At 37.4% G+C, this 25,119-nt stretch overlaps 1 protein-coding gene across 1 annotated transcript in view; it reads left to right on the forward strand.

Annotated features, from left to right (window-relative positions):
- Positions 1 to 23,788, forward strand: part of COG3 (component of oligomeric golgi complex 3) — an 85,874-nt gene extending 62,086 nt beyond the window's left edge. Inside the window, 9 exon segments of the mRNA XM_012648293.1 lie at positions 477 to 601; positions 3,110 to 3,199; positions 5,955 to 6,075; positions 8,524 to 8,612; positions 8,722 to 8,856; positions 14,017 to 14,092; positions 18,312 to 18,439; positions 19,236 to 19,334; positions 21,821 to 23,788. Coding sequence (XP_012503747.1) covers positions 477 to 601; positions 3,110 to 3,199; positions 5,955 to 6,075; positions 8,524 to 8,612; positions 8,722 to 8,856; positions 14,017 to 14,092; positions 18,312 to 18,439; positions 19,236 to 19,334; positions 21,821 to 21,850 — 893 coding nt within the window. The 3' untranslated portion in view covers positions 21,851 to 23,788.
- Positions 23,789 to 25,119: the final 1,331 nt, after the last annotated feature.

Below are 25,119 nucleotides of genomic sequence, written 5' to 3' on the forward strand. Positions count from 1 at the left end.
GAGCATAGAAGACAGGCTGACAGGCAAACCAGCTTTCATTAATCTTCCTGTTTAAAATTGCTTTGTTTTCTTGTCACTCCCCACCTCCATTAGCTCATGTGCACTTCTCCGTAATTTCATATAGATCGGACTCCTTTTTAATGGCCGTGCTCTATAATATGAATATGCTTTTCATTTATTCCATAAAGATTATTGATAACAATTTGGGAAAAGCAATTTGGGTTGAGCCTATACATGAGGCTGTAATGTATGTAAATATGTATTCATGTATGTTCTCATTTATTGTGTTGAATCTCACCTGTGACCGATTTAGATTTCTTATGATAGTCTTGATTAAAGGTGAGGCTGGAAAAAAATTGATGCCCCGACCTATTGATAGCTAGTGAGAATAAACAGTTTATAGTTGCCATGCAAATTATTTTAAGACAAACTTCCACGTTGTGTGAAATGTGTCTTTTTTTCCGTTTGGCTTTTAGGTTCAACAGAATCCCTCAATCCTAGACCGCATACCACAATTTCTCCGGCAGATCTTCATGGAATGTGGTATCCTACAGTTCGAAGAACTCTCGTCTGTCTCTCCAAATTATACAGATGCATAGATGTACGTGTTTAAATTCTTGTATCTTTACTATGAATTGCTTGTTCTTTCAGTTGGAATTCTTTTAAATCTAAATTTTAAGATCTTGGTGGTGCAGTATTTTGTTTGATATTCTCAGAATCATGGTTTTTAGATATGGAGGTAATTTGAAGGTCAAGCTAATTTAGGGATTCCTAACCCGAGCTTTCTATAGACCCTTAGAATTCACTAATGGACGTAGGGAGTCTCTGAAAACCTTGAAATTGTGGGTAAATTTTGTATGTATGTTTGTATTTGTGCCTTTCTGAGGAGTAGGGCTTTAGCATTTACTAATTCTCAAAGGAGTCCATGACTACAAATAAGTTTAAAACTGCTGATTAATTTGGCTTAGTTTATAGATGAAGATAAAGAGATACAGAAAGGTTAAGTGATATATCCAGCGTGATATAGGTATAATATACATTTAGTATTAAATGTAATGACTTTAAGTAAGTTAGTTTTATATTCAATTTGAATCAGCATCCTTAACAAGTAATATTAAGATTACCTATATTTGTAACTGTGGACTAAGTTTAGTTATTTGCTGAAGTTAGCAGCACCTTTTTTAAGTACCAACTTTGTGCATGGATTTCAGGGGCCAGAGTTATTTTAAGCATTCCAGTTTAATGATATCATCATCATCTTCCCTGCGGTATTAGATTTGTTGACATTTATTTGCTGTCAGTGATTTGTTGCTGAACTAAAATGTTTTATAAAATTTGATGTTTTTAATTTATTAATTTGATTGCTACAACCCTAACTGCATATCAAGAGTGAAATGATTAAATATAGCAGTCATGTAATGAACTGTCCAGATACCAGTATTTCCTAAGAATATGGTTCGAAAGGAGTATGCCTATATTCGCACACTACAGAGATACTCCATACCACAGAGTCCTAGGACTGAACAAGGTTGCACAGTTGTTTCACTGGGACAGTAGAGTCCACAGTACTCTGTATTTAATTTAAACTGCATAGTTGCTGAGGTTTATGCTTGGAAATTTTAGAATGCAACCAGAGTGCCTTTTGCCCAGTTCTGAGACTTTTAGGGATGAGGCCAGATCACCTCTACAGACTTAGATGTCTCAGCCTTTTTGCCTAGCTGATGAGACCTCTTCCAGAGAGAGGTTTGGACATTTGGCATCTCTTCTTCCCCAGGCTCCCTATTAGGTAGATTGAGTGTGGATATTAGTCTGGGATTCAGAAACTTCCTATAGTGGAGCCAAGATCCCAAAGAAAATAAGCAGGAGGCATACTCCACATAGAATCTGTTGTCATCACAGTCCCTGGCGAATGAAGCCTTTAGGGTACTTAACAGAGATTTTAGCGAAACAGCAGGTAGGCCTAAGCAGGTCACTGCTGGGTTTTTGTTTTATGCTGCAGACTTACCTATTCTTTTTTTCACCTAGCTCATATTCAAATCTTAAGCTATTCAGTCTTACTGATCAAATATGAGGAAAGACCAGCCAATGAAAAACACAGTAAGGCTGAGCAGGGGAAGGAGAGGGTCTTGATCTATGCGGCTTGTCTTTAGTCTTCCTAGGCAGGGTCAGTGATCCAGGAGGAGGCAGACCTAATCTCTCCTTCCCATAGCAGCCTCATGGGAAATGACAGTGGGAGAAGCAATACAAGAAGAGAATAACATCAAGTAGGAGACCAGGGCCTGAGACTGTGGCCTAGTAATAAATACCTTTCTCCTATTCATTCGTCTTGGTTCCATCTCAGGCAGAATGGAGGCAGGGAGGGAAGCAAGGGGCCTGCTGTAAGTCCCGGCCCTGCCAACAGGCCACACCTCTGGGAGGATATAGAAATGGCAGAATTAAATGAAGAATCGTACTTTACCTGCCATTTGTAACCTGTTTTTTTCCTACTGTATTTTTTAACAGTTTTACCACCTCTTTCAGCATTCTTTGATTTCATGCATGCACAGTATTCTATAATTTAGATTTACTAGTATTTTGTCAATCCCCCATCATCGAACACGTTATTTCCAGTTTCTTGCTGTTTTAAGTTATACTGTAATGAAGAGCCATGTGTATGAATCTTAAAATATGATATTGATTATTAATAATTACTTGGGAAACATTTTTAGAAGTAGATTTCCTGAGGTTGGGTTTAGAGGTTTAAAAAACAGCCTCCCAACCTGAGATTGTGTTGGAGTGAGGGCTCCATGGGGTCAGAACCACACCTGCCTGTTGGCACTGCACTTCCCAGCATCTAGCACAGTGCTCAGCATGCAGTAGGTGCTAGTACAAAAATATTTATTGAAGGGTCACACGAGTGTTTCCAGAGATGCCTGCACATCACAAAACTATGCATTGGTCTACAAAGGTTGCATGGGAGTAGAAAACTCCGAGAGGAATAGGAACAGTAATAAATGTATCCAGCGTTGAGGGCAAGCAAGGATTGTTTGCTGGGCTCACTGCCTAGGATTTTCTTTTTTTTCGTGTTTTGTGAATGCCACAGGCTGATGTTTCTTTTTTACTCCACCAGAGGGCAGTGTTCCAAGGATTATCACAGGAAGCATTGTCTGCCTGCATTCAGTCCTTACTCGGAGCATCAGAATCTATCAGCAAAAGAAAGGTTTGATTAAGTGTTAGGTGAAATCTTATTACCTGTTACAATGTTGTGGAATATAGTATTTACTTATAGGCACAGAAATTTAAAACCATTTTGGCAGTAGGATTTGTTGGTTTAGTATGATTGGATTTTGAGGCCCTGTGAGAGAAGCTAGTACTTCATTATAGTACTAAATAAAGACTACACTATGTAAGAGAATCCACTTTGCTAAAATACTAAAGATGGTACTTAGGGTAAAGGTCTCTTGTAGCCTTAGCACCTGGGGAAGTACTGCTGTTTCCCTGGAATACCAAGAAAGCATTTTCAAGGAAACGTAGCAATTCATAATCTTCCCCACAATGATGTTTGGATAGTTGAACAGCCTTGGAGGAAATGAGCCAGTCAATTTTGAGGACAATTGTGGCCCTTGGTTGTGTGACTATGTCATCATAGTCAGTTGCTGTGACTACGTGGCTTACAGTTTTTCATCCAGAAGGGATATGGGGCTGAAGGCTGCTGGCATGCGCTTCTCCCTTAGCCCCTGAGATTTTTGTTTTCAGGTCATGTAGAGCATGGTCAAAGGTGTTGCTCTGCTTAACTCGCCTCTTAAAATGCCTGTTGCCTACAGGGAGCGAGCCATGCGGGCTGTTTCTAGCCAGACTTTTATTGCTATTTGAAGTGTTCAAGCCCTCTGAACCATTTTTGAATTCTAGTTTACAAACTTGATTTCTAACTTCAAGACTTTAGATAAATTAAAAACAAAAATCTTCCCACAAAAGAATTTGGAATCTTGTTGCTGAAAAAGCTCTGCCTTTGTGACAACTATATTTTCCCATTCGCAGAATAGAGAGTTGAAATGAAATTTTTATGTGAAGACTAGAAATAAAGTTATAGATAGGAAGATTTAAGTTTTCAAAATATTACCAAGATTGAACTTTCACATTTTCGGTAGTGGGTGAAATTAGGAAACGTTGTCTAACATTAGAGAACTGGTTAAGTAAATTGTAGCATATTCCATAGAGTTGAATATTACACAGCCATTACATTTTTAAAAATGAAACAGTAAAATTTAACTTAAAACATGTTAAGGCAATAAAAAGCAGAATATAAATCAGATATAGAGTATAACTTTATGTAATAAAAAATGCATTGAAGAAAATACGTAATCATGAAAGCTTTTGGGTGGCTATGGATTATTTTTTCCCCATTCCCTACATATTTCTTTATTTCTCAGATTTTCTACAGTGAGCGTGTATTTCTTAGATCAGCAGGAGGAAAAAAGTGACCTAATTAAAAAACGATCATATGCTTATGTCATCTTTTACCACTGACCTCTCTTTTAAGGGAGGAGTGAAAAAGCCTTTTTCTTATTCAGTCTTTTGCCCTCATTATCTGTAGGCCATCCTCTTTTATCTAGTTCTGTTTCCTACGTATTATAAGGGGTTGGAGTATATTTGAGGAAGCCCTCAATTTGGTATACATTAGCTTATTTGTTTTCGTGGCTGAGTTTGTGTACTTTTGTCTTTCAACTTTTTAAAAGTGATCACTGAAAATAGGTTAGCGTCTTAAAGAGTTTTTCCAGTTTTTTAAGGCAAGAAATTGTTCTTACATACTTAAATTGAGCACCTAGTCTGTCAGCAAATCAGTATGATACTAAACATGGTAAACATGGTCCTAAAGCTGGATTACAACAGCTTTAGTAAAGCAAGTCAAATCTATATGATACTATTTTTGGCCTCAGAATTATTAGTTCCTTTAAAAATAAAGCAAGAATTCAGAATATATAGCATTTCCTACTTATCTCATAGTCTGTGTTTCAGAATGCAAAGTGAATTTCCATCACATAAGTCATACTTACATTGATTATGTTTATTAGAAGGGGAGAGAGAGAGAGAGAGAGAGAGACTAGGGAGGACTCACTTTGTTTAATAACCCATTTAAAATTTATATTACTTACTGAAAGATAACTTTATCTTTTCCTAATGTAGTATAAAAAATTTCATTAGAAATATTTTCAGAATAAGACTCTGTCTTGAGTAGCAGCAAGAAGCAGCAAATATAGCCTTGTTCTTAGTAATATAAAGACTCTTTCCTGAAATGAGAGCTATGAATATTCACTATTTTGGGATTGGGTCTGAACTTTGAGAACTGAGCTGGAATCATAAGACTCTTGTGGATAGGTCCTGAGAGGGCAAAAGGACACGCAGGAACCTCAGGGGTGTAGCTAGTCAGTGCTATGTTGGTGGCAGGATAATCCAAAATGGTAACTCAAATCAGTTTACATATGGGGGCTCCTTTTGTACTTTTGTATAAATATGAATATGTTTGGTGTTTAGTGTATTGAAACTGCTTTAACCAAATAGTGAAAGCCTTGTTCCTGAAGAACGAGAAAGCCAAGAGAGGTTAGAATCATGCTCATTCTTTGAGCCTTTCTTTTCCTCCTCCTTTGTGCTGTTAGGCTGTATCATCTCTTCTACCTCTGCACCAGGTTGAAATAGATGTGACCTCTATTTCTAAATGTGTTGCTTTACAGCCTTTTGTCTGACTTACTTCCTTGGATTTCCTAAGTAGAGCAGGTGACAGTGCTAATAAGGGTTTGAAGCAAGATTTTTCCAGGTAATTCTAAACATGGGGAGAATTCATTGCACAACAAAGGAGTATTGGCGCACCATAAGACCATAAACCTAGGCAGATTAGTGTTGATTAATAGCATGTGTTTTATTTGCTTCTGTTTTGACTTAATCTGTGATCATATCCATTTTTCTTTCTTACAATTTAGACTCAGATCGATGGACAACTTTTCTTAATTAAGCACCTTTTGATTCTTCGAGAACAAATTGCTCCATTTCACACTGAATTCACCATTAAGGAAATTTCCCTGGACCTCAAGAAAACTAGAGGTACTTCATTGTCCTGGCTGGCACAGTTGGATGTGTTTTACCTGTCCAGATGTGTCAGCACAGGTTTTAGGTTTATTTTATGTTCATCTGCAATTTTTTTTTGCATGCTTTGCTTGCTAAATATATTACTTGTTTATACTAAGCTGAGCTGTCAACATCCTAATTACTGCTAACTTGCTATATTTTCTTTCTGAAGTGAGCTATATTTGTAATATAGCATTACCTCTCTTAGACTCTGCTACATATTACTGTAACCAGTTAAAAAATGAAAAATCAGTATAATAACTGTTTTCTAAGTAAGTAGTAAATGTTAGCTAATTTGGATGATTTTAAATATTGAGTTGAGTTTGTCAATTTTTGAAAATTCAGGAAGCCAGCTGGGTAAAATGGGAAGAGTACTTAGCTAAGAATTTGAAAGAGTTGGGTTTTGTTCCTGTTTCATCATTTCCTGGCTCTTGTGTGATCTTAGCTGGGTGTTTTAGCTTCCCTATCCCACCTTCTTCCTAGGTAAAAATGAGCATAATCAACTTGTTATGATACCTTCACCAGGTTATCAAGATCATTAAAAATGAAAATGAATGAAAATGTGTGTTAAAGTGCTTTGTAAGTCTCAGGTGCTTAAATAAACAAGTGGTATAATTGTTAAATCAGCTGGTTGTTAAGTAATCATGTAGCTAAGGTTCTTGGGTTGGTAGTAGACATCACTGAATCAAGATGATTCATGCATCCTAATGATTTGTCTCTGAATTAACAAGAGAGATGATTTCTATGAGATCAAAGTAACTTTCTAAAATGTTGATCTTAAGCAGTTAAGGATATACCATAAACTTCCCTCATTTCTCTTAATTACTTTCAAATTCATGTAAATTTTCTTAATCATTTCCAAGAGATTTCAGGTCTGATAACTTGAGTCACTGGTTTATGTAATCAGTTACTTCTCTGTAACATATTTGGGCAATTGAGAAAATAGTCACTCAAATTATTTTCTGTGTTCTGTGGTCCAGAGGAACCCCAATGTAGGATTTTCAAGGGTAGCAGGATTTTACTTTTCCAATTACTGTGCTTAGTCGATAGTGGACTTGATTTAATTCACCTGAGAGCCAACAGAACTTCATCATGAGACATGAAAACATTTTGCTCTTTTTCTTTTCTTAATGCTCTCTCATGTTCATCACAGACAATGCGTTTTGCTGCTATAACGCTTGTGTGTTATTCATGTGCTTTGTGTTTTTTTTTTTTTTAACAGGAACCAGATTTCCTGGTTTTTGCCTCTACAGAATACATACTTTTTAAAAAGCTTATTCTCACCAGAGGTTTCCATCTCGCAGCCATTCTGGTTGATTTCCTTCTTTCCCTTTAGTGTGAAGTGTGGGAATGATGCTCTTACCTTGAAGAATTCCCAGAGCCTGAAAGTCCTCACTTTATTTAAGTGATACGATAGAGCAGGATTGATTTACTTTCTTTCATTTTTTTCTGGTTCATAATCTCTTGCTCCTTAATTCTAGTGTAGGTCAACTGAGGTGTGAGAAAATAAAATGTCCTAAAATTGTGGCAAAATTTGGTTTAAAGTATGTTTCTCCCCAAATATTATGAAGCTAATATAACCCTACCATATGGTAACTTGATTCTGTTTATTGCAGGCAGAATCTTTCAGGTGTCTTGTAGAAAAGATAGCAGGCACAAAGAGCCATTTACTAATGGCTAAATACTAAATACTAAACTGATAAAGAGAGATTTTTTTTCATTAAGACCAGGGTCAAGGCAGTAAGTATTATGGTGATGTGTGCTTGCAAAACCAGCATTGGAAGCATTTCATGCTTTGCTTTCTCCAGTCTGGCAAACCAAAGCAAATAAATAAATGGTCTTTTCTTACTATCACTTAATAATACTTGCTATCTTTACTTTTAAACCTCTAACCTCTCATGACTAACGTTATATCTTATTGCATTTGAACATCAATGAGACCTCAGCTAGTACTTTGCATAGATTCTAGTTAGTCTGGAGGTTAAGGGGTAATATGTCCTTTTGGTGTTTTCTTCCTGCCTGACACATTAGTTTATTCACTCTGCTTCAAGTGAATAAATTTCTGTGCCAGCCAGGATCTTAACAAATAAGCTGGGTAAGTATGTGAGTATTTTTTAAAAGCTTATTTAACATCCTACAAGTAAGGCAGTGAAATTAAGTGTCAGTTGCCATTTATCATTTTTCTTTTTTCTGTAAGTGAATAATTGAGATTAATAGTCATTTTGCAATGCCAACTACTAGCGAATAACTCTGTGTGGGCGCTGTAGCCATCATTGGCCTTCATCTCACTCATCCTTTCGTGGAGGCGAGTTGGTGAAGATGAAATGGCTCTTTGCTTGTGGTGGTAGAGAACTAGTGTGCGTTACACATGGCTTCTCTGTTGAAACTGTACATGTTCACTGGATGAGTAATTTTGTTTCACAGATGCAGCATTTAAAATCCTGAACCCTATGACTGTTCCAAGATTTTTTAGGCTGAATAGCAACAATGCCTTGATAGAGTTCTTGTTGGAGGTGAGAAGGAGTCTGTTTCATTGGTGGTGGGAGATAAAGGACATTCTTTACACATCTGGTAATTTCTAGTCACATAAAAACAGGAAGAAATTGTCATCTTCTTTTTAAGGGTACTCCTGAGATAAGAGAACATTATCTTGACTCTAAAAAAGACGTAGACCGTCATCTGAAGTCGGCCTGTGAGCAGTTTATTCAGCAGCAGACCAAGCTGTTTGTAGAACAGCTGGAGGAGTTCATGACAAAGGTATATGCCTTGGTGCCTATTTGGTAAAGTTATTTTGCTTTCTTCTTTAGATTTCCTTTTGAATTACCCTCTTGTGAAAACTGACAGAAGGAGATAGTAAGCCCACATCTTAATGATTCTGTCTAGGAAATCACCATGTTTCCTCTAATGGAAGCTTTTGGTTTATGGATTTTCAGATATGCTTGCAGAGCTTTTGTTTTTAAGAGGAAGAGTGCAAATATTGCAAAGCTAGTTACAGCTGACCCTGGGTTAGCTATGTTGTGTTTATGCACATTGTAGGTTATCTGCATGTGGACTGGGACCCTCACCTTCTCCTGGACCTACATGGCAACAGTCACAGTCACCTGTTACTTACAATGGGTGATTTATTTTCCTCCTTGTTTTATAACAGTATTTCTCTCTTCCATTTTGCACGGATAATTGACAGTTGAAGATTTTATATCATAGCATTGTTAACCACCAGATATATGGATTTAACATACAATACAATCAGTCCTCACTTAACATTGGCAATAGGTGTTGACTGTGACTTTAAGTCAAACTACATAGAACGAAACCAAGTTTTTTTCCCTCATCAGTGTTACAGTGAAATGACGTTATCTGAAGACATGCTATATGTCGTTTCATTTAAAGTCACAGTTTCCAAGAACCTATCACTTTAAGTGAGGACTGACTATATAAGTGGATATTACTGTCTGTCTATCTCTCTGTCTCCTAAGCTAAAATCTGTCAGCTGGTGAGTACTGGAGAAGAAAAAAGCATATCATGGCTATTTCAACATTCTCTTTTCAACCTAATCAGTTTTTTGAAATTTAAATGTCATTATTAAGGACTTAAAGACGTTTAAAAAGTCTTGAATTTAACTTTCATTCATTAAGCCTCTGCTATATACCCCAGTCTTGTATTAGAGGACATCATTAAAAAGAATAAAAATATGATGGCCCCTTTTCTCAAATTTGACTCGTCTTAACTGGGCAGACAAGGTGTATCTGTGAAACAACCAGGAGGCAGCTTATAAGCAAATTGTTCATTGATATCTTGCTGCTGAGTCCAGCAACCCTAATATGCCTGAAGCCTGTGATAAAGACAGAAGATACTAGTTTTAAAAAATAATAAAGAAGACCCAAAATACAAATATAGAAATATGAAATAAAACAAACTACTCTTTTGTTTATCATTGATGTATGTTACTTGCTTAGTGGTTTTAGTCTATTCACTCCAAATATTTGGAATGTATGTGTATATGTGTGGCTTTTTTTCCCACCACAAACATTTAAAAGGAGGGTGGTGGAAATGTTTTCTACCAGGTTTTGATTTTTAAAAAATGGTATACGTATTGATACTTTGTAATTTATAGATAATTATAGTTTTCACTGAAATTATCCTTGTAGAAAACCATCTAGTAGATTGTAATATGTATTTCTGGGAGAGGATCCACATTAATGCTGGTGGAAAATATTATAGATCAATATTGTACAACAACAGAACAGCAGAATGAATCTTCCGAAATAAACAAGTTGATTATAATAAAATCTAGGATTAAAGGGTTCTAGAACAGTGCAGTTTTTCTAGAAATCAAGAGAATCAAAATTCACTGATACAGTTGTCCAAGTTGACCTTAGTATAATGGTAAATCTGGTGTAACTCTGCAACTGTACATTTTGGAAGACACCAGATACTATAAACATTTAAAAAGGAAATAGCCAGGAATGGTGGCACACACCTGTAGTCCCAACTACTTGGGAGGTTGAGGCCACAGCCTCAGGAGTTTTGAGGCTGCAGTGAGCTGTGATTGTGCCACTGTACTGCAGTATGGGCCACAGAGTAAGACCCTATCTTTAAATAAATAGACAGACAGACAGATAGATAGATAGAGAGTGGTTTATATAGAAAATCTTCCACCAAGTCTGAATAATAAAATAGTTCTCTGTGGACATGCTACACATGTATAACAGGGATCCCTGAACAGCTCATGGACCTCTTTGGACCTCTTTTTATACTCCCTTCACTATGGGGTTGGGAAGGGAGGGGCCTTGCCTCTCATCATGGAGAGGCCAGTCTCATCCCACCCCAACAGTCTGTGCCGCCCTTGTTGAGACCACTTGCAGTTGCTTCACTTTTCCTCTTTCAACTCAGGTTCCTCACTGCTGCTCAGTGAGTTTCTAAGGACTGAGCATCCCTTTTCTTGTTGTCTTATTCCAAATTCAGGTCTCTTCCTGTCCTGTTGACACAGAGTCAAAGATGCATGTGCGTACACACACACACACACACACACACACACACACACACACATGCACTAGGGTTCACAGATGTATGTGTTCATTTAAGATATTGCATCTTAGAACTTGTGGACCGTTTTTCACTTTTTACCTGGTGATTGTTATTAGCATTCTGAATAGCAGAGAAAAGGTAAAAGTTTTTAAAACTTTAAAATGATTTTCTTCATTTCCTCAGCATTAATCACCTACAAGTGCAGAGTCTCGTGCCTTTTTTTTAGTTAGCATTTTATAAGGCAACTTGTGCTTGTGCCATTATGAATGATTGCAGGAAAAACAACACCCATAGGTACAGAAAAGGAAACATTTCATTTTTCATTTGGATGTATGTTTTTAGGTCCCAGTATTTACCATTAGGATGTAAGCCTCATCAACAAAATGTCCTCAGCCTGTTTGTCAGTTCAGACTGATTTTTTAAAATGTATATGGATTGACATAATAAACCATGTTCAGTGCATAGAGAACATTTTTAGGTTGTCAGAAGACTTGTTTTTGAGCCTAAAGACTTGGGGTATAATTCTGATCCCCTTCATTTACTTCAAATTGGCTTTTTTGTTTATGTAGCTTCTTTCTTGGCTCTTCTGGGTGAGATGCTTCCTTTTCATTAATTCTTACTACACCTCTGGTACCTGGAGTAAGGGAAGAATCTTCATTTCACAGGTTGAGAAATTAAAGTTTTGCAGAGTGTCCGAGTGTACATGAGTTTTCTACAACATCTTCACCCATCTAGTTTCTTCCTGATTTTTGGTATAATTAATGGTCTTTCCTGAGAAAAATAAAATAAATACTATTAACAGAAGAACATATATGCTCTATTGCCTCATTCCATGCCCCTGGAAAAACCTTTCCTTCCAACTATTAATATTTGAATGGCCCGAGGGAATATAATACTATTGCAGGTGTTGGGGGTAGACGTTCATAGGAAAACATTTGGCTCAGATTATTTTCTATCAGACATCAAAAGTTGTTGATACTTTTTTATTGTTCTAGAATTCCATTGTGCTGAATATTGCTTGAAACAAACTCTTACTTAGCAGGTGTAGTAGAAAGAGCCCTGGGTCCCCTTCTTGATCTGACTGAAATTGTTGGCCAATCAGTTTCTCCAAGCCTTGGGTTTCTAATCTCTGTGGTGAGGAGAGATCTAGCATCCATCCTCCCTGTGTGCAGTTACTGTGAGGACCAGGGAAGGGCATATGTGTAAAAGAACATTGTAACTGTAAAATGCTGCAAAAATGTTATTTTATAGCAAAATATGAAATTTGAGCTGAAGATTTTGCCTAAGCGAAAAATATAAATTAAGGCATTTTAAAGGAAGTATAACTTCAGGTTTCTAGCTAAGCTAAAAGTGTTTTCTTCTGGTAGGACCGGTTTATGCTAAAAACTCAAACTTATATGTAAAACATATTTATTTTCCTTCAAGCAATTTGATAAAGTATTACAAGTTTATTCTTAATATTCCCTCTGAAGTGTTAACAGTTTCCTCAGTAACACTATAAATTTAAATTTTTTTCTTCATGTAGTGCATATAATAGAATTTGACCTATAAATTTAATTCCTGCTTTCAAGGAGGTATAACCTAAAGGAAAAGCAAGATAGACAAATATGTAAATATTAAACTTCCTACAGCAATGTCATTGTGAGACAGTGGGTCTTTGTTCATTGTGTAGGGTTTTAAAAAAAGGTGGGACTAATTAGGGAAAACTTTTGAAGAAAATGCTCCTTGAGGTTTGACTTAAAGATAAGTAAATTATCTGGGTAGCAATTAGAGATGTATACAGGTTTGTATTTGTTTTTAATATGAGAATAGTTGTAAACAGCCTAAATATATGTCTTTGTGAAATTGGTTAAATTCTGGAGCAATTAATGAAACAGGAAACAGCCATTACTTTGAAGCTGTTAGACATGGAAAAATGATCAGAATATAGATTTAAGTGGGGAAAAAACTTCACAGAACTTTGTGTTCCCATTTTAGTAAATGTGTACACAATATATTTATATTTTTACGTCGGAAAACATTTAGGACAATATACACTAAAGTGTGAATGTGTTTTCCTTTCATCAGTGTCTAAAAATCTCTAGTCATATATATGATTTGTTTTTAAAAGCTGCATCTCACAGTAAAAAAAAGGCATGGGGAGGAATGGAGTGAGAGGAAGAAAGGTTTGATTTTATACACGTGTGCGGTGAGAGCAAAGGCCTGGAGTGGTCCAGGAACAGAAGTAGAAACTAGAAATAAAGTAGAAATGGAGAGAAGGCTGTAGAGATTTGAGTTAGCATTAACTCAGATCTGTCTCTGCCCATCCTCTGCATAAATATTTGTGTGAGAAATCTGAAGAGTTGGTGCTCAAGTTTTTCTAATGAGACTTTCCAGTGAGACCGAGGCCAAGGCCATGGCCTGGATCTTTGGGACATGACTGTCCATTTAATAAAAATACTTTATGCAATTTCTGTCTCTCTCCCTCCCCAGCTACCCCTTATCTTCACCACAGTTTACTATCTTAGTCTTGCCCAAGCAGCTGTGGTGACACTTTTCTAGTAACATATGATAATTTAATATTAACATAACAGCCAAATTAAAACAGACCTGGTTTGTGTTGACATTTCTCTGGGGCTTCATTTTTGTTTCCCTGTTCTGCAATGTTTCAGGCAGAATACCTCAGGACTTTGGTATGGTTTTTTGCAAGATAACATATGCCTTGGAATCACAAAAGAAGTTGTGCTAAAAAATGTCATTAGCTGTAAAAGATACAACAGATTTTTGTCATCATTTGATTATCATTCTGTTTTAATAGGCTTAAATGGTGTTGAGTATCCTGTGAGAGCAGTACCAGTCTGATTTGTCATTGGTGAAATGAAACTTTTTTCTCTTTGTCTCCTCTACTAGGTTTCGGCATTAAAAACAATGGCCAGTCAGGGAGGCCCCAAATATACTCTCTCACAGCAGCCTTGGGCACAACCAGGTATTCTGATTTTACTATTTTGGATTTCTTTTTTAGGATGTTATTAATTTGCATTTATATAGTCCTTTCTGTGACAGCTTGCAGTTGGTTTCCTACTCACTCTGGGGTGCTACGATCTCAGTTAATGCAATCTGAGTTAGTGCCGATTCAGTTCAGTTCGGAGCTGACAGGTCTTAATTGGCCAGCACTACTCGCATTTCAACAAGCATTCCAAGGAAGGAAGAATTTAAAAAAAAATTAGTTAAAAATGAAAATGGCTTAGATGGAAACACTTTGAGTCTGCTGATTTCTGTACACTCGCTGTTCATTGTGTTTGAGCTTTGATGAAAATTCTGTTTGACAGGATGAAATTATGGAGAGAGTATATGTATTTTCAATTATATGAAGAAATGTTAGGCCACTGTTTTGTTCCACATTTTATTCAAGTTACATCATCTGTTGACGTTCTAGAGTGTTTGGGAAAAAATTGTAAAAATTGAGGTTTGGGAGTTGGCGGGCAATATTATTTTCTGATTGGCAGATGTATTTGAGATGTTCCCAATCTTACTGTTTCTTTTTTTTTTTTTTTGAGACAGAGTCTCACTCTCTTGCCTGGGGCGAGTGCCGTGGCGTCATCCTAGCTCACAGCAACCTCAAATTCCTGGGCTCAAGCGATCCTACTGTCTCAGCCTCCCGAGTAGCTGGGACGACAGGCATGCGCTACCATGGCCGGCTAATTTTTTCTGTATATATTTTAGCTGTCCAATTAATTTCTTTCTATTTTTGGTAGAGACGGGGTCTCGCTCTTGCTCAGGCTGGTCTCGAACTCCTGAGCTCAGAACGATCCGCCCGCCTCGGCCTCCCAGAGTGCTAGGATTACAGACGTGAGCCACCGCGCCCGGCCCCAATCTTACTGTTTCTTAAATGTAAATTTTTTTTGTGCTAGAGGATTTTTTTTTGGTCTTTAGCATTAGACATTTAAAATCATAACTAACTTTGTGGGTTATTTTTGGTATGTTTTGTAGCATTTTAAGTTGCCATTAAACCAGAATAAATCATTTTGTTAAATTGGTATTTCTGGCCATCCCCTGGCCCATGCTGTGATAGAGATCCTTTGAAACTAAAAAGGGCAAAATGGTGTAAGAATCAGTGTTTTAATTATGGGTAAGCTGTGTCCAAGTTGGAGTGCAGCTTTTCACTCATAATGAGAGAGACCAAAAAATGATTCTGGCTTTACATCCATGTAAAATTGGCTGTCTCCAGGCATCTAATCTGGAGTCAACTTTTTAATATGATTGGTTTTCCATATTGAAAGAATCTTATATCTGTCAGGTATTCATTTCCTTTGGGAAGAAGGATTGAAGCCGTTCTAAGCCTCCAAAGTGTTCATTTATTATTAATGCTTCAGGTTAATGTGAAGTTGAACTGAGAAGTTAAAAGAGTAGCTATATTGTATCTCTTAGTAGACAGTTGTCAGTTGTCTTGGAAAGGAAGATAGGATTTTATTTCAGAGATTCCTCATGTGAACTTTGATGATGTCAATACAGCTTTGAATATGATTTATTATATTGAAAACAAACTTGGTGACATGTCTCAGGCCTTTTGTTTACTGTGATGGAGACAGGGAATGTTCTATTTTATTATTTTAAACATTTGTGTTGCATGTGGACTTGAATCTTTGACATCTTACTAAAAGAGCACGCTTGATGCAGTAGTACATTCTGTCAGAAGACAGAAAATCAGATTCTTACTGACAATACTGGAAATTCTAATCATAGGCTCTTGTAGTGTTAACTAGTTAGTCTGATTCCTCACAGTCAAGAAGCAGACTTTTCAGTTCATAACTCAGCATGGCTCTTGAAGGAATTCTAATGGTCTTTGGATTAATTGGAGCCTTTGGCTCAAGGTTCTAGTTGCTTTTGTAGGGCTTATTTAGAAATGGGAGCTGATTTTTATTTTGAACGTTTATGTAAATGAAACTCTTGGTTGCAATAAATCTTTCTTAAAATAGGTAGAAACCAGCAAAAGGCATAGGCATATTTAGTATAGCTAAGCCAAGGCTCTTGATGCATAATTAACGCATTGTCCTTTCCCCTTTGGAAAGATCTGTTCTCTCAAAATAGGGGCTGTCATTTTCTCAAGTGCAACCCTAATAGAATTCACAGTGTTAGGTGTATTGTGCTCTTGAGCACTACTAGAATTGTCATTAGTAAAGCAGTAGTTAAAAGGAAACTGACAAAAGGACAGATTGAAATAGGCCTTGCTGTTTTGTCACTGAATCCATTTCCTTTCTTTCTAGGTGAGAAGATCTTAGTGAATATAGCAATGACAGTTTCATTTTATTTTTTATGTAGTAGTTGTGTCTTCTCTACCATTTAGCCACAGCAGAGGTGTGGAGTTGATTTTTCTTGATCTGTTATATTTGAAGCCCACACTTACATATCAAAGAGAGATTTATGGGCCTCTTGGGGTAGGAGCATGGAGGATAATCTAGGAGCTGTCTTGGGCCCCTCTGCCCTGGAAACCCAGGATTACTAGTTCATGCATACTTGGGCAGGTTCTTGGGCATCACTTCATCATAAACAAACTCACAGGGCAGTGAATTATATTAAGATGCTCAATTGTTAATTTACTCTGAGACTCTACCCTTTTTAGGAATTAGAGGACACGTCATTCGCTAGCCTGCACACCCGCTTTCTGGTTATCAAGGGCTCTGAAAACTGATATAGTGATCCCTGGTGAAGTGTGTTAGTGATAATAGAACCAGAGCCCATGGAAGTGAATGCCTTGAAGGAGCTTTTATCTTTTTTATGAAAAATAAGCAATTTCTGGAGTTGTTTGTTCTTTCTTTTTGAGGACGTTGGCACTTTCTTACCCTGCTTTACCATAACTCTCCTCAATTTTAAAAAATATATTTTTACATGGTATAAAATTTGAACTGTGAAAAAGTATAAAATGAAAAGTAGTTATATTTTCCACCTCCAAACTAGTCTTTCTCTCAAAGGTAACTGTTATTACAGTTTCTTTCCCAAAATTGTTGATGTATATACTAGCATATGTGACTTAAAAAAATGTTATCCAAATGAGATTGTACTATTCCCCTTGCTTTTTTTATTTATGTATACTGGAGCCTTTCTATAGCAGCACATCCAGCTCTATCCATTCTGTTGGATACATAGAATGCATCACTATAGCATGATTTCTTTTGTAATTCTATGAATTTGAATTATTTTCAGTTGTTTTTCCATATACTCTTTAATAAGTGTTACTATGCACACACATCTTGGTATTTTATGGGTATTTTATGAGTATATCCATTGGGTAAATTACTAGCAGTAGAAATGTTAGGGGAAAGAATATGTGTGTTTTTAGTTTTTCTAGATATTGCCTAATATTCCTCCAAAGAGGGTGAACTGTTTTATAATCCCTTCAACAGTGATAAAGATGCTTGTTTCCCTACACCCTTGTCAAACATGGATATCCACAATCTTAGTAATTTTTGCCAATCTGTAAATATCTCACTGTTTTAAATTTGCATTTCTTTAATTATGAGTGAAGTTGAGCATCTTTGAAATTATTAATCACCTTTTCTTTGTAGCTTTCTAGGTAATTTCTTCTTTTAAATACTTTATACAGATTACTACTCTTTCTTTTCCCTGTAGCTCCTTCAGACACTGCATGGGGTTACAGTTATTTTAGTTACAGTTTTCTGGAATTCTGTTCTCTTTCTGATAATATAGTATAAGAATGTAACAAATGGATATTTAGTTCCCTTCACATATGTGTGGATATTTTCTGAATGATCTAAGCAAGATGGTTAGAGAGCATCCCTTACTGTGAGTCAGTTCTACAAATGAATAAACTCATTCATTATGAAGTAATTCTTCCTAGTGTCTCTCTGAAAATGACTTTTTGTTTGTAACCTTAATCTCTTATCTCCGAATTCCAAAGGCACATATTGTAGCCCCTATGAATGTCACGAAACATGCTGGGGGAGGTTTTTTTTTGCTATCTAGCCCTCGGGATTAGAATTTTGTATATAGTAGATATTTAATGAATGTTTATAGGGCTTGTGATTAAATTTGATAAATTAACTAGAAAAATGAAAGAAATTCTTTGGGGAAATAAGGAGTCTTTTCTTTTGCCTTTTTTTTTTTCCTCCCTTATTCCCCTCTGAATTAAAATGGAAATGTTTCTTCTCTTTTTCTTTGTGACACTAACGAGGTTAATTTCTTTCCAGCAAAGGTTAGTGACCTTGTGGCAACTGCCTATAAGACAATAAAAACAAAGCTGCCTGAGACATTGAGAAGTATGTCCTTGTACCTCTCCAATCAAGACACCGAGTTCATCTTGTTTAAACCTGTTAGGGTGAGTATCATGATAACTTATTTGAATGTTGACCAGCGACTAAGTGTTCTTGCCTCATCTACCATTTTCTCTTGCCGAAAACATTTAGACATGTTGATATAGTAGTCTAGTGAAGTTCATTAATATTTGCTATGATTCTTGAAAGGCTTACAAAGCCTGCATCAGTCTGATTATATCTTTTCTTTTTCACTTTCACTTTGTCTTAAGTTTTTTTGTTATCTCTGAAAGTAGAAATTAGTAAATAAACAAAACAAAACAAAACGAAATCAGACCCTTACAATGTATGTGGCCCAACACTCAAGAGAGCAGCATTTCAGGAATTATGCCCCATTTTACTGGTGAGTAGTAGAAATAAATGGCTTGTAGTGGTCACCAAGGGATTAAATGTCAGAGCAAATTTAGGACTCATAACTTCCAGTTCTCTGTTGAGCTCACATCTTTACCCAAGGCGTTGGTTGATTTTTAAAGTGCATTTTATATGTCTGGGAACTTTATTATCTTTTGTGTAAGAAATTGCTGCTGAAGTCTCTTATTATTCTCTGGGGGAACAGGGCTTGCTAGAGTTTAGTTTTTCCAGGAAGTATTATCTGATAAGTCTTCATCAGGTTGTGCCGGCATGCAAAATATTAAGTGCAAGTTATAAATCTTTGGTAATATGATGAAAGATATATTTCCTCTACTCATTTTGGCAAATAACATTACTATTTAACATTCATAGTGCTTCTTTAAGATAACTGTATAGTGTTTCATGTTTAAGATGACTCATATGACATGATCTCCTCTCCTTCTTTATAAGAATAATATTCAGCAAGTCTTCCAGAAGTTGCATGTTCTGTTAAAGGAAGAGTTCAGCCCTACTGACATCCAGGTCATTTCTTGTCCTTCTATGGAACAGGTAATCCACAGACTGAACATCCTTTTTACTTCTATGTCCCCTTGGGTATTTTACTTAAGTAGAAAATGTCTTTGGGCAAATGTATTTTTAGTTTTAAAAATTGTACATTATTTTATTCTGATGAGCAAGAATTCGAACTTTGAATTATTTTCTCAAACTTTTGGGGATGGTTTTAGAATTTTCAGTTGCTTTTTAATCCTTTCTGGTATTGAATATTGCTGTATTTAAGATGAATACGTGTTTGTGAAAGACTCAAATGGTGGCAAGTAGCTTGCTGAATACTTTTGTTTAAAATCTTGCAATAAGAGCCCCAAATTTCAAATGAAAAAAATCGAAGTTATTGAATAGCCATTATGTATTAGGAGTAGCCCAGAGCTGTGGAGGATATTTTATTTCTGGTCTTAAGTTTAGTATAGTTTAGAAATTTAGTATATGGTAAGGACTAGAGAGTGTTGGGGGGAGCGGTCAGGCTAGTGAGAGGCTGACTGAAGCGGGTAGAGCCTCGGGGAGAAGAACTGGTGATGGTGAGTGTGGATACGTCTAGTGGGGAGGAGGAAGATGGGATGGGAGCTGGAGGGGGCTCATTTTGTTCGTTTACCTGAGAAACAGGTATGGGGGGGCATTTTTAAATCGAGATATAATTCATATACCATAAAATTCACCCTTTTCAAGTGTAGAGGTCAGTTGTTTTTAGTATATGCACAAAGGGGAAGGCTGGGCGTGTGGGCACAGATGTGGGCGGTGGTGGATGTGATGGGAGCCGGTGGAGACCTTCCTGAGTGCTTCCCGTTTCTGAGTGACAAGAAGCAGGGTCATTGCTGAGAGGGGGGAGGGGAGGAAGTGCTAGAGGTTTGAGGGGTGAGTTCAGTGGTTATGAATCCAAGGGAGACCATTCACCCGAGTTGTCTGATTTTCTTTTTACTCCAGTTATAGTCAGTTGCATGAATGTAGATGTAGAGTAGCTGTATCATACGATCCAATGTATGGCAGTACGCATTTTTGTGTAAGTTTATTTTGTTATAATTTCAAACTTACAGAAAAGATGCGAGAATGGTATGAGGAGCTCCCACATATCCTTTCCCTAATTTACGTTTAGCTTCATTTGCTTTATTCTCACTTGCTCTCCCACCCCTCACCCCCTGTTAAGTCATTGGAGAGGAAGTTGGGAGACATTGTGCTGCCGTACGCCTAAATAATTCAGAGTATATTTCCTAGGAACAAAGGAATTCTCTTACACTACTCCCATACAGTTATCAAAACAGGAGACTAGATGTTGATTTAGTGTCGAATCCGCAGTTCATATTCACGTTTTATCAACGTGCCAGGAATGTCCTTTATAGATTCGTCCCGCAGTCCCGGACCGGTCCCAGATTATGCGTTGCTGTCAGGTGTCACGCCTCTTTAGTTTCTTTTAACCTGCACGGTTCCATGGCCTTTCTTGACCTTGACAGGCCAGTTATTTTGTATCCTCCTTCTGGCAGCACAGATTTTTAAAAGAGATTGGGGGGAAGATCTTGATTACCAAAGCAGTTGTACCACATAGAAGGGTTCACAGCCAGGTCTATTTACCTGCAAGTCCCCTGGGCCTGGGTGACAGATGCTCAGTGTGCAGGCTGCCATTCCGCTCCTGTCACCACCATGACCTGGCTCCTGGTGTTCCCAGCCCTCCTTTACAGAGTGGGCAGGTCCCTCCTGCAGTTGGTCAGAGTTGGTGTGTGAGCTGAAATTCACTTGTCATGCCTATTCTTTTTTTTTGAGACAGAGTCTCACTCTGTTACCCGGGCTAGAGTGAGTGCCGTGGCATCAGCCTAGCTCACAGCAACCTCAAACTCCTGGGCTCAAGCAATCCTACTGCCTCAGCCTCCCGGTAGCTGGGACTACAGACATGCGCCACCATGCCCGGCTAATTTTTTCTATATATTTTTAGTTGTCCGATTAATTTCTTTCTATTTTTAGTAGAGACGGGGTCTCGCTCTTGCTAAGGCTGGTTTCTGAACTCCTGAGCTCAAACAATCCGCCCGCCTCAGCCTCCCAGAGAGCTAGGATTACAGGCGTGAGCCACCGCGCCTGGCCATGTCATGCCTATTCTTGAGCATTTAAAAAAGTCATTTAAAGAATTCATCTTATACACAGTTCTCCTCCCAACACACTTTGCATCGAACAAGGTGCGATTATATAGACATATTTCTGTCATTTGTTAGTGTTTGTATATAGTTTTGCCATCATCTTCACTGAATTTTAAATGATTGACAGCCTAGATTCGGGGATGGAGGGTCACTCTCCACAGGGCCTCCAAATGCTCAGTGCCCAGTGGTGGCTTCAGAAACAGACCAGCATTGTGGGTCCACTTATACTTTACAGTCATGTTTATTGGTCTCATAAAAATCTTCATCTTTTTCTCATTCTGTTTTTGAGGCTCTAAACAACTTTTCTTGAGGATGGTATTCCGTAGGAGAACTAACCTAGCTCTTAACTTTGCTTTTCAGCTGAGCCTTGTGCTGTTGGTTTCTAAGTAAGCAGGCCAGTCGGGCTGTGCGCATACATGGTCTGTCTGGGAGGAGAGGGCTGAAAAGTCTTGCAGCCTGCAGGACACCGAGGAATGTGGGAATGTCCCCGATAACCACACGAGCATGCTGCTCAGTGCTGACTGCGGAATGAAATACGGGCAGAGCGTTAAGAGATCGGTGTTTCCCTTTAACGAGCATCAAAATGCCAAAGATTAATCTGTGAGTGGTGATAACTGCCTCATTTATTTAAATGGTCACAAGAAATGTAAATTTTTAAGAGATAGCTGTGGCAGCACACAGTGAAATTGTTCCTTGCTAAAGATGTGCAATGAAAATAGGTTACAATAAGTAGTGCAAAGAACTTTACAGAGATACAGCTAATTAGAAAGCTTCTAAGAGTAAGGTTTGCTAAAATGTGAAACACTGTAACACTTTTAACCACTGAGCATTCCACAGTGACTATATTTTTTATTCCCAGAAATACAATTTCTACACTCCATTTAGTGTGTAGTGTTTCTCCTATCATTTTGAAGTTTAGTTTGGAATACATTGGTTGCTTCTGAGAACAGATTCTGCTTTTCTGGGAACTCAGGGTGTTATCTTTCTCTCTGTTTGATGTGAAGTAGTTTAAAGATGCAAGGACCTGCTGCAAGACTCCAGTGTCTGCACTCCCTGAGCTGCTGAGGTACAGGACGTTCCGAAGTGGGGCTCGGGTTTCCTCATGGCAGATATGTGCAGTATCTTTAATGAGGATCTTCATGGTACAATAGTCAGTGTTTGTGAGTGCAGAGTACCAATTACGTGTCTTAAATCTGGCACATAAAGGAGAGAAGGAAACCTGAAGAATAGTGTGTCTCATGAATTAAAATAAGGGTTACCGGCCTCTGTACACTGCCTTTGGTCTTAGCGGTTCTTTGAAAAGCAAACGCTTTCATGTCCTGTCTGTGCATTCAGCTGGCGGTGATGCGTTCCAGCCTTGTGGGTCTCCAGCCCTGCTACCGCAGAATACATTTTACCAACAAACACTGCCCACACCATAGAACTACCACACCATGTCATATCAGGGATCATAAAATAAATTATGTACATCTATGAATTTTCCCACAAATTCCTATTTCCTGATTGGATTGGTTTTGCCTCCAGTGTCATAGTAAATGTAGCCTGCTTATTGGTTCAGAAAGAATTCCGAGTTATTGAAACACTAGTCTGAAGGTGGGACGCTGCAGAGGCTTCTTGAATGGGACCAGCAGACCCTGTGGTGCAGTTGGTGCCTGTAACTCGTTAGCCATGACTGAGGCAGCACTTTTCCGCAGGTGCAGGTGCGTCAGGTGTCCTGATTCCTCTTACGTGTTAACAGGTCACTTGTTTTTTATTCGGTTTAAATTGGTGATGGACGTTGCTTGATAGAGCTTATTACTCTATATTTGGGGAAGGTAGCAGGTAAGAGGGTCCATATTCTTTCTTTGCCATGAAATGAATAAATTAGGAAGATTGTATTTACTTTCACGTCACTGTTTTTAAATACACGTTTAATGAAATAAACTGTAAAATATCCAGTTTTTTGTATTATATGTACATTTGATTTTTTAGTAGCCTTTCCAAAGAAATGAGGGCATGATTATTGTACAATGAATACTGTGACTGATTTAATTTGATGTACAGAGAAGAGTGTGTTCTTAAGGATAAAAATATTTAACGGCACTCATCTTGTGTTTTGATCTTTTATTTCTTGAAACAAACACTTTACAAAGTGCTGAGTAGGTGATAGTGACCCAACTTGTTTGCTAAATGAATATTTGTTTAAATCTGTACAGTTTCGAGTGTTTACTTATACAAAGAGTGTACATACTTTCAAATAATTAATTTAAAGTGCTTTATATTATTTGGCTAGAAATTGCTGTTTTTAATAAATGTGAATTTTTTAAAAATAAAGATTTTTGCTTCCTACTTTGTCCTTATGTGTCTGGTATGCATGCAGATTCTTTTAAACATTTTTTAATTGAAATTTTTATTAAGATAACTTGTAGATTCACATGCGTTTGTAAGAAATAATACAGAGAGATCCTGTGAATCCTTTACCCGGTTTCTTGCAGTAATAACGTCTTTTAAAACTATAGCCCAATATCACAGCCAGGATACTGATGTTAATACACTTCACCAGTCTTACTCAGGTTTCCCCAGTTTTTCTCATATTGTGTGAATTCCTTTGGCAAGAGAATTTATTGCAGAAAGACATTTTTGAAGCATCTTAATGCTTCATTAATTAAAAGACAATTTCATTTTTTCTTTGTTTGCAAAACTGCCAGTTTCCTGAGTACTGTCAGCACAAATAATTGTATTGAAATTTAGTATTATTGTAGTAGCAGTAAACACAAATTTTTTTCCCACCTGGTTTAACAACACCGTATCTTTCAGTTTTCTTCTGCTGTTACCTTTTGAGTAAGACAGAACAGTCAACCTTAGTTTTCAAGAAGGGGCCATTAGTTAAAGGAACCTGGGGATGCTGATGGGAGATCCTGCTTCTCAGAAAAGAGGGACTTTCTTGCTCTCCTTCTGAAGCACTTTTCTATTGTAGTTTTTTTTTTTTTCTCCCCCTCTGAGGCAAGGTCTCACTCTGTTGCCCGGGCTGGAGTGCAGTGGCCTGATCATAGCTCACTGTAATCTCGAGCTCCTGGCCTCAGCGATCTTCCCACCTCGGCCTCCCGAAGTGCTGAGATTACAGGCCTGAGCCACCATTCCTGGCCCAGGTCGTTCTTTTACTAGCTTATCTATCTTCTGTTCTTCAGCACCGAATTTCTGTAGACAGGAAGCAGCTGCTGGAAACCCAGTACAGCCTGATAATTGTCTAAAAGGTTTCAGAAAACGTATAGATATGCGCTCACTATTAGACATTTCTGTAGTGTTTGAATTTTAGTGTAAAATGTGAAAGTCTTTCATAAATGAGCCCTCAAAGGCAAACTACAATTAAATGTTTGGCATATAGCTTCCAGGTTTTTTAAATGTATATTCTAAAACAGTTTTTCTCACAAGATTGGGCTCTTCTACACATTTTAAGTGACATCAAGTGGGTTTTAATTATCGGTGTATGCAAACACACAGATACACACATATTCTTTTGCTGAACTTTTTGAAGGTAAGTTGCAGACATCATGACATTTTACCTTTAAATTTTACTCCTAAATAATTCAGCATCCATCTCCAAAGAATAAGGGTATTCTCCTACATAATCCCAATACCATTGTCACACCTTAAAAAGATAAATTCAGTAATATCTAATA

Source organism: Propithecus coquereli, unplaced genomic scaffold (genome assembly GCF_000956105.1).
Source record: "Propithecus coquereli isolate 6110/MARCELLA unplaced genomic scaffold, Pcoq_1.0 Scaffold11, whole genome shotgun sequence".
NCBI classification, from domain to species: Eukaryota; Metazoa; Chordata; class Mammalia; order Primates; family Indriidae; genus Propithecus; species Propithecus coquereli.